Source organism: Triticum aestivum, chromosome 2B (genome assembly GCF_018294505.1).
Source record: "Triticum aestivum cultivar Chinese Spring chromosome 2B, IWGSC CS RefSeq v2.1, whole genome shotgun sequence".
NCBI lineage: Eukaryota > Viridiplantae > Streptophyta > Magnoliopsida > Poales > Poaceae > Triticum > Triticum aestivum.
Window position 1 is genome coordinate 630,590,178 of NC_057798.1, and position 10,037 is coordinate 630,600,214.

At 46.3% G+C, this 10,037-nt stretch overlaps 1 protein-coding gene across 2 annotated transcripts; it reads left to right on the forward strand.

Moving 5' to 3' along the window:
* Positions 1 to 4,926: 4,926 nt before the first annotated feature.
* Positions 4,927 to 8,860, forward strand: LOC123046400 (cysteine and histidine-rich domain-containing protein RAR1). 2 transcript variants are annotated; one of them, XM_044469762.1, is made up of 6 exons: positions 4,927 to 5,230; positions 6,833 to 6,835; positions 6,913 to 6,995; positions 7,933 to 8,096; positions 8,219 to 8,442; positions 8,520 to 8,860. In XM_044469762.1, exons 1-6 carry the CDS (start codon positions 5,102 to 5,104, stop codon positions 8,610 to 8,612), a joined length of 696 nt encoding a protein of 231 aa, XP_044325697.1. In that variant the 5' UTR covers positions 4,927 to 5,101; the 3' UTR covers positions 8,613 to 8,860. The 2 variants fall into 2 exon arrangements, with proteins under 2 accessions (XP_044325697.1, XP_044325698.1); XM_044469763.1 differs by lacking the exon at positions 6,833 to 6,835 and having other exon boundaries at positions 4,928 to 5,230.
* Positions 8,861 to 10,037: the final 1,177 nt, after the last annotated feature.

Genomic DNA, 10,037 nt, shown 5'->3' on the forward strand with positions numbered 1-10,037 from the left:
CCAGCCCTGGCTGCAGCTGCAGACGCCGCTCCTGGCGGCCTCCGCCGCGCCCGGCGCTCTGCCGCAGCAGCCGCTGCCGCTGCCCGGCGCGACACTGCAGCAACCGCTGCAGCTGCAGCAGCCACCGCCGGTCAGCTCCGCAGCCCAGTATGGGATGCCCTACGACGGGAGTGTGACGACCTCGTTCCCATCAGCGTCGCCGCCATCCCAGGGCGTCCACATCCAGCAGATCAAGTCCCCACCGTCGCCATCACCGCTTCCGTCTTGGATCGCTACCCGCCACGTGTCGGCGGCGGTGAGGCTGCAGGCTGCTGCACGCGGCCTCCTAGCGCGTCGGCGTGTGCGGGAGATGCGTGGTCTGCAGCTGCCGCTCCTTCAAGTTGCCCTTTGCTGCGCAAAGGACCTCAATCTCGTCCGCTGCGTCGGGGATCTTGGGCATGCGGTTTCCCCCACGGACGGCGGGCATGCTGTTTTCCCCGCGGGCAGCATCCTCAAAGTCTGCAACATCGGCGGGTGGGGAGGCGCACCCTTCCTCGTCAGTCTCCATCACAAGCCCTCCACTCTTTCCTGTGATGTGCAGACCAATAGCAGTCCGGCGGGGAAAAGCCAGGGTGTCACCGACAGGAGCGCACCGCGTAGCACCACTGCTTTCCGCCGCCGGCCGCCGCGAGGGCGCCTCTGCTGGTCGCTCTTGTGACCACTTCCAGGTGGCAGTACACATGCACTCCTTTGGTCCAGGTGGTGTCCATATGATCCAGGTGGCTGTACACGTGCACGTCCGACGTGCGGATGGTGTCCACTTTTTGTTAAGGGGTCCAAAATAAAGCGTCCCAGTCCATTTCAGGTTGAGAATAATAAAAGAAGCCGAGATGTAAAAGGCTTGTTTTTAGGTGTTAGGTTTGTGTTGCGTCGAGTCATGGTTATAAGTTGGTTAGGCTGCAGCTCGAGGACAAGCTGCATGTCCAGGTGGGGTGTAGTGTTAGAGTACGTAATAGGCTCATTAGTCTTAGGGTTAATTAGAGATATGGGTCGTTTGCTTAGGGGTCAAGTAAGCCTTGCTTGGGAGTCAAGTAAACCTCTCTATATAAAGAGAGGAGATGTATCAATCTAATCAAGCAAGAATTAAGAAGGAAATCCCTTCCCTCTTGCCCGGCCGTGGGCAGAAAGGCCCCCGGCCGGCCCTCTCACGCCCTCCTTCTAGCAGCGCCATAAAAAATCACCACCAGCACTACTAGCTTAAAGAAGAAACATTCACTTGTGCCGGCTCATATGCCAACCGGTACTAATGTTTAACATATTAGGTCCTTTTTCTACTAGTGCGATGATCGGCAAGCCATTGAGAATAAATGGATCTTCAAGAAGAAGACTGATGTTGATGGTAATGTTACTGTCTACAAAGCTCGACTTATTGCGAAAGGTTTTCGACAAGTTCAAGAGGTTGACTACGATGAGACTTTCTCACCCGTAGCGATGCTTAAGTCTGTCCGAATCATGTTAGCAATTGCCGCATTTTATGATTATGAAATATGGCAAATGGATGTCAAAATTGCATTCCTGAATGGATTTCTAGAAGAAGAGTTGTATATGATTCAACCAGAAGGTTTTGTCGATCCAAAAGGTGCTAACAAAGTGTGCAAGCTCCAACGATCCATTTATGGACTGGTGCAAGCCTCTCGGAGTTGGAATAAACGCTTTGATAGTATGATTAAAGCATATGGTTTTATACAAACTTTTGGAGAAGCCTGTATTTACAAGAAAGTGAGTGGGAGCTCTGTAGCATTTCTAATATTATATGTAGACGGCATATTGTTGATTCTGGATAGCATAAAAGGATACTTGAATAAAAGTTTTTCAATGAAAGACATCGGTGAAGCTGCTTATATATTGGGCATCAAGATCTATAGAGATAGATCAAGACGCTTAGTTGGACTTTCACAAAGCACATACCTTGATAAAGTTTTGAAAAAGTTCAAAATGGATCAAGCAAAGAAAGGGTTCTTGCCTGTATTACAAGGTGTGAAGTTGAGTCAGACTCAATGCCCGACCACTTTAGAAGATAGAGAGAAAATGAAAGATGTTCCCTATGCTTCAGCCGTAGGCTCTATCATGTATGCAATGCTGTGTACCAGACCTGATGTGTGCCTAGCTATTAGCTTAGCATGGAGGTACCAAAGTAATCTAGGAGTGAATCACTGAACAGCGGTCAAGAATATCCTGAAATACTTGAAAATGACTAAGGATATGTTTCTCGTTTATGGAGGTGACAAAGAGCTAGTCGTAAATGGTTACGTCGATGCAAGCTTTGACACTGACCCGGACGATTCTAAATCGCAAACCGGATATGTGTTTATATTGAATGGTGGAGCTCTCAGTTGGTGCAGTTCCAAACAAAGCGTCGTGGCGGGATCTACATGTGAAGCAAAGTACATAGCTGCTTCGGAAGCATCAAATTAAGGAGTCTGGATGAAGGAGTTCATATCCGATCTAGGTGTCATACCTAGTGCATCGGGTCCAATGAAAATCTTTTGTGACAATACTGGTGCAATTGCCTTGGCAAAGGAATCCAGATTTCACAAGAGAACCAATCACGTCAAGAGACGCTTCAATTCCATCTGAGACCAAGTCCAGGTGGGAGACATATAGATTTGCAAGATACATACGGATCTGAATGTTGCAGACCCGTTGACTAAGCCTCTTCCATGAGCAAAACATGATCAGCACCAAGGCTCCATGGGTGTTAGAATCATTACTGTGTAATCTAGATTATTGACTCTAGTGCAAGTGGGAGACTGAAGGAAATATGCCCTAGAGGCAATAATAAAGTTATTATTTATTTCCTCATATCATGATAAATGTTTATTATTCATGCTAGAATTATATTAACCGGAAATATAATACATGTGTGAATACATAGACAAACATAGTGTCATTAGTATACCTCTACTTGACTAGCTCGTTGGTCAAAGATGGTTTAGTTTCCTAGCCATAGACATGAGTTATCATTTGATTAACGGGATCACATCATTAGGAGAATGATGTGATTGACTTGACCCATTCCGTTAGCTTAGCACTTGATCGTTTAGTATGTTGGTATTGCTTTCTTCATGACTTATACATGTTCCTATGACTATGAGATTATACAACTCCCGTTTACCAGAGGAACATTTTGTGTGCTACCAAACGTCACAACGTAACTAGGTGATTATAAAGAAGCTCTACAGGTGTCTCCGAAGGTACATGTTGAGTTGGCATATTTCGAGATTAGGATTTGTCACTCCGTCAGAGAGGTATCTCTGGGCCCTCTCGGTAATGCACATCACTATAAGCCTTGGAAGCAATGTAGCTAATGATTTAGTTGAGGGATAATGCATTACGTAACGAGTAAAGAGACTTGCCGGTAACGAGATTGAACTAGGTATTGAGATACCGACGATCGAATCTCGGGCAAGTAACATACCGATGACAAAGGGAACAACGTATGTTGTTATGCGGTTTGACCGATAAAGATCTTCGTAGAATATGTAGGAGCCAATATGAGCATCCAGGTTCCGCTATTGGTTATTGACCGGAGACGTGTCTCGGTCATGTCTACATAGTTCTCGAACCCGTAGGGTCCGCACGCTTAAAGTTCGATGACGATCGGTATTTTGAGTTTTTGTGTTTTGATGTACCGAAGGTAGTTCGGAGTCCCGAATATGATCACAGACATGAAGAGGGGTCTCGAAATGGTCGAGACGTAAAGATCGATATATTGGATGACTATGTTCGGACACCGGAAGTGTTTCGGGAGGTTTCAGACATACACCGGAGTACCGGGGGGTTACCGGAACCCCCCGGGGGATTTAGTGGGCTTTATGGGCCCTAGTGGAGAAGAGGAGGGGTGGCCAGGGCAGGCCGCGCGTCTCCTCCCCCTCTAGTCCGAATTGGACAAGGGGGGGGGTGCCCCCATTTCCTTTCTCTCCTCTCTCCCTTCCTTTCCCCCTCCTACTCCAACTAGGAAAAGAGGGAGTCCTACTCCAGGTAGGAGTAGGAATCCTCCCTGGCGCGCCCTCCTCCTGGCCGGCCGCCCCCTCCCCCTTGATCCTTTATATACGGGGGCAGCGGGGGCACCTCTAGATACAACAATTAATCTCTTAGCCGTGTGCGGTGCCCCCCTCCACCATATTCCACCTCGGTAATATCATAGCGGTGCTTAGGCGAAGCCCTGCGTCGGTAGCATCATCAACACCGTCATCACGCCGTCGTGCTGATGAAACTCTCCCGCAAAGCTCAGCTGGATCGGAGTTCGTGGGACGTTATCGAGCTGAACGTGTGCTGAACTCGGAGGTGCCGCACGTTCGGTATTTGATCGGTCGGATCGTGAAGACGCACAACTACATCAACCGCGTTGTGCTAACGCTTCCGCTTTCGGTCTACGAAGGTACGTGGACAACACTCTTCCCTCTCGTTGCTATGCATCATCATGATCTTGCGTGTGCGTAGGAAATTTTTGAAATTACTACGTTGCCCAACACCTGGTGCTCGCATTTATTCCTGGATTTATTTCAGAATTTCCGGCGATGCGCATTCAGTAGGAGGAGACGTTCCCGTCGACGACGAGGCGCCTACGATGACTTCGTAAATCTCGAGATGATATGCCGGCTCAGCCTTTCGGAGATGCTTATAGGGATAGTGTGTGCGTGTGTGCGTTCATCGGGGGTGAGTGTATGCGCGTGTACATGAGCGTTTGTGTTTGTACTGATGTTAAAAGAAAAGCCCCTCCCATCATATACGTATAGGGGTTCGGGAGGTATTTTCTTTTGTCGGTAACCAAATTAATATGAAAAAAAATCAAAATTGATATAATTAAAAAAATATTTCCGAATATACCTATATTTCTTCAACTAGCGAGCGGTTTTCTGCGGGTCAAAGCCACCTTCGGCCAGGGGTTAGTCTCCGGGTCGGTCCGGAAGAGTCGAGAAACTCGAGATACCTTGCCGGCTGCTGCAGCCTGCCCCCGTCGTCTTTGTTCCGTGCGCCGAAACAGGGTCGACCCAAGAGCGAGAGGGGGACAAGGAAGAAATCTCGGGAGAGGGGGAGAGCGAGAGAGAAACGCATCGCGATGTCGGCGGAGACGGAGAAGAGCGCCGCCGCGCCCGCGCCCGCGCCCATGCGGTGCCAGCGAATAGGCTGCGACGCCATGTTCACCGACGACGACAACCCCGACGGCTCCTGCCACTACCACCCCTCCGTAAGCTCACTCCCCCTCCCCCCACTCGAAAAAATCGCATCGTTTCGCTCCCTCGACCCCCTGTAGATCATGGAGGTGCATGTCTTCCTTGTAGCCCCTAAGCTCGCTTCTCGGATCTCGCTTTGGTTAGACTCATATGCTAAGGATCTGGGTGTAGTTTGGGAGTCGAGGGTTTAGATCCTCTACGTCCACGGAAAGCGCGAATTGGGATAGCTGCTCTGTCGTAGAAAGTGTAATCTACCCAAATCTTGGAGACAGTCAACTAAGCATGCACTCTTATTATGTTGTTGGCACCAACATTGATTCAATCGATATGGCGGTAAATTGGCAGCATGTTCCCGCTAATCGCATTATTCAGTCAGTGAGAAGCGGTGGTTGATTGCATTGACGAAATAGGCTACAAATAAATGCAGGCGCACTTTTGGGGAACATTGTTTTGTGGGTTGTAGACAGACCTGGAAGTTCCCTGTTGATGAGGCCTTGTGCGCAATATGTGTGACGACCATGTTATATTATGTTTGTTTAGAGTTCGGTCACGTGCTCATTTATTTTAGCCTTTTAGGACATAAAAACTTGGCACCCTAAACAAAACAAAAATGGAAAGGGGTGAAGGGACCTTTGCTTGGTTTGATGTTATGATTGAAGTGTGATCTTGCATTTATGCTCTACAAAGCAATTTGCTAGGAAAGAGTGAATTCCAGAAAGCTATAAGTTTAATATACGATCTGTCACTAAGCTACAGTTTGAAGATCAAATATACAACTACAGATTCGAGCAAACATCATGTAGTTTTGTGGTGTAATTGCCAAATTGGTCTCTAAATCTGCAGTTCTTTGAAGTTGGTCAAATCTTTAGCTTTATTTTACAATTGGTCCATAAATCTGTGTGTGAAGTTTCTTTAAATACGTAATTTTGAACATGTAGTTTTGCTAAATTTACTGCAGGAAAATAGCAATTTTAAACACTTGTTTCACCGTTACTCTAGTTATTCTGCAATGTTTGATACCAATGCATTAAGTAACTGGCGCCAAAGGAATCTTTAAGTAATTCTCCTTTTGAAGTTGGTCAAATCTTTAGTTGTATTATACAATGGATCCATACATCTGCGTGTGAAGTTTATTTAAATTCGTAATTTCGTGATAGTTTCTACACTGAACATGTAGTTGTACGAAATTTACTCCAGGAAAAATAGCTATTTAAACACCTATTTCACTGATGCAGATGCTTGATACCAACACAAGAAGTAACTGGCACCAAGGAATCTTCATATAATTCTGTTTTTGTCTTTTGAAAAAATACGAGAACTGCTCAACAATAAGCACTACTCTGTAGGCAATCCCAAGTTCGATTGTGATATTCACCAGTTGAACTACTGTAATTGATCTTAAACATTTTCAAAAGTACACTAATAAGACGCGTTCAGGATATCAGTTATAGATATGAGATTGAATAGTTAAATATTGGAAAAATAAGTTATGAATCAATTAGCTTTTCTTTTGTTTTCGTGAAGTGTTTCACTGTTTCAGAAAATTACAAATTTACAGCATCCATTTCCATATTTTTAGCTATTAACAGCTCTCCCCCTTTTTTGTTTTGTTGCAGGGAGTAAGTTCGTTTGCTGCCCTTGTGGGATTATTTCTGTTTTTGATAAAACCATAGGTTCTCTAATATATTATTTTCAGCCTATGTTTCATGATGGCATGAAAGAGTGGAGCTGTTGCAAGCAAAGAAGCCATGATTTTAGCTTATTTTTAGCTATTCCTGGGTAAGGATCCTCTCTCCTCCCATGACAGCCAGTGGCAGAATAGTTACGTATGTCTTGTTATGGTGTCATAGATACAAATTATGTTTGCAAATAATCTAAATTATTAGCGAGTCCAGCTCTCCATGCATTGCAATTAGAAAGTTAGATTTGCACCATCTATGGCTGATTTGTGATGGAACAGATGGGTGTTTGAGATTTCTTTGGTCACCGACTAGGAATTAGCACTATGATCAACCATTCTCATTTCCTTCTTCATTTGTTGCCTAGGACTTAGACTTGTCTAATTTATAGCTTGATTGAACGTAGGGGGTCACTTGTCAACATACCTTTTTAAATCCACGTTATTTGTTTCTGTAAGGTGCTACTACTGTCTGATAAGGAGAACCCTGTATGCACTTATTTGGATTCACTCGAAGTCTAGTGCAGTTTCCTTCTTAATGTCATGTTATAATGGGTCTTTGCTAAGTACTGTAATTTAACTTGTTTGGCCCAGTCAATATCATTGCGCTACATCGCTACATGGCCGAATAAACATATACTTGCAGTTCAGAGTTTAGACTGAACAGGTTCTCAGTTATCTTATTGGTTCATTTTACTGATTAAGCGCAGCATAATGTACAGAAGATATTTGTATGTTAGTGCTTTGGCTACTTCACCACCCTCTATTAAATCACCTTGAATTGCCTAAAGAAAGTTATTCCACTTTTCAGGGAGCTCCAGTGATATGGCTCCAATTTGCTGGCAAATAAACCTGAAAACGATGCCTTATGTCTCGGTTCTTACAGTACTATTTTTATAACGTAATCAATGTTCCAGCTTTAACCATTGCCTTCTCTCATTCTAGACCAGACCGTCCTTGCTTTAAATACCAACACCCATGACCTGTTATATTTAGGGAAACTAGACATAACTGACCGCATTCTCTACCGTGGTGTAGATGTGCCACAGGGAAGCATACAACTGAGAAACCAGTCACAAAAGCTGTTTCTCTTAACTCAAAGGCAACCCCACCAAAGTTAGCTCCACTCCAGTCTTCTAAGCAGGGTGTGGAAACCGAGGCCTGCTCCAGGTGCCGTCAGGGTTTCTTTTGCTCCGACCATGGTGAGTTTGTGTCTTTGAACTCTTCACTTCAATGTGACTATGCATAACGTCAAAAAATTGGTTGATTTTTTTTCTTTTGTTGAAAAATTTAGTTTATGAACCATTCATCAATGTATTTTTAGGATCACAGCCCAAGGCACAAAAACCAGTTGCTGTAAATGGTACAAATACGGAACCTGTCGAGAAATGCTCGGTTCCACAGCCCAAGAAAAAGGTTGTTAATATAAACGAGCCTAGGGTTTGTAAGAATAAAGGATGTGGTAAAACCTACAAGGAGAAGGATAACCATGATGCTGCATGCGAATACCATCCAGGCCCTGCGGTTTTCCATGACAGGAATAGAGGGGTATGTATTTTCTCTCGTTAAATTCGTGTTCATGTATATTCACCCTGATTCTTACCTCATGTGTTTTTCTCTTGCAGTGGAAGTGTTGCGATGTCCATGTCAAGGAGTTTGACGAATTTATGGAGATACCTCCATGCACAAAGGGGTGGCACAATGCTGATGCCGTGTGAGTTCACACCATGACTCTTGCATTAAGAGTTATATTTGTTGTATTATCTCCTGGTGCATAAGGTTGGCATCTTGCCGCAATTTCTGGAGAAGTATGCTTGGAAGTGTGACCTGATATTCAAGAATAGGCTGCTTGGATGAGTAATTACCTCGAAATCTCATGTGATGTTTCATGTAATCTGGAATCGGAACTTGAAACCATATGTGCACACTCAATTTAGTAATTTAACTATGCCCTTTTGAAGTTAAATGTGCTGCTGCTTGAGTGAACTTAAATGTTTCATACGTACTAAGTATAATCTGGAATTGGTACTTGAAACCATATGTGGACGCTCAATCTAGTAACTGAACTATGCAATTTCGGAGTTAAATGTGCTGCTGCTCGAAGCAGTTGTGCTGTATATTTGTTGCTTCTTGATTTTGGGTGGCGGCGGAGCTTGCACCATGCTAGTTCCCAGTCTGTTGTATTGCTCGTCTGCATTTGGAAGCGGAATTTAAGAACGAGAAGAAGATTTGGGTATTCATTGGTATTCAAAGCACTCAATCAGCGGAAGAGAATGGGATAACGTACACTGTACGTATTATGGAACAAATACTCTCACATTATTGGTCGTTGTTCACACATGCATAACGTGACCTCACTGAGTTGGCCGAGAGAAAACAACAAAGTACGGCTGCGTTCATTCAGGGGATGCCAATGATTGGGATGAAAGGGAAGACGTAGATGAGAGGGATGCCCAGGCCGTAGGGCGGGCTGGCGCGTCCAAGGAGCGGCGGCAGGCTGGGCGAGGGCAACCGTGGAGCAAGCCTCGGGGGTGACGTCTGGCCGCCGCCGCCACCGGCGGACATCGTCGCGACGACTCCTCCACACCTTGTGAAGACGGCGAGGCGGGATCCCAGCATGTACGAGCCAGGCCGCCCGGCAACGACGACACGCGCGACCGTGAGCCTCCGCGGCGCGCAGAGCTGCTCCGCGCCGCCGAGGACCCTCGCGGCGCACCGCGAGGCCGGGACCGACTCCGGCACGGCCACGCTGAAGTTGCCGCCGCCGTCCGTCCGTGCCGCAACGCGCGGGCCCGCGCCGCCGCCGTCGACGCCGATGCATTCCACCGCCACGACCACACCTGGTACATGTACATTTGTGCAAAGTGTCACCGCGATCAGACGATGCATGTCACGCGCGCGCGCATTTTGTGGCGGGAATCACATATCTGACCTCAGGCAGAAATCAAATCACAAACTGACCTGGTCACGAAAAAATTTCACTCTGCTGACCCTTTGGTGTGGCGCCCGACAGTCGGGCGCCGCACCCTACTGTGTAGCGCCTTTCCCTTAGGCGTCGCACATCCTGCCAGCGTGGCAGCCCTGGTCCAGTTGCGGCCCCATACGCACCTGTGCAGCGCCTAAGAGCTAGGCGTCACACACCT

What these genes read in the sequence shown, in the direction of transcription:
- LOC123046400 (XM_044469762.1), top strand. Translation starts at nt 5,102, where the DNA reads ATGTCGGCGGAGACGGAGAAGAGCGCCGCCGCGCCCGCGCCCGCGCCC. An exon ending in TTATTTTTAGCTATTCCTGG is followed by an intron (nt 6,996 to 7,932) that starts GTAAGGATCCTC and finishes ACCGTGGTGTAG; the next exon opens with ATGTGCCACAGGGAAGCATA. An exon ending in TTTCTTTTGCTCCGACCATG is followed by an intron (nt 8,097 to 8,218) that starts GTGAGTTTGTGT and finishes ATGTATTTTTAG; the next exon opens with GATCACAGCCCAAGGCACAA.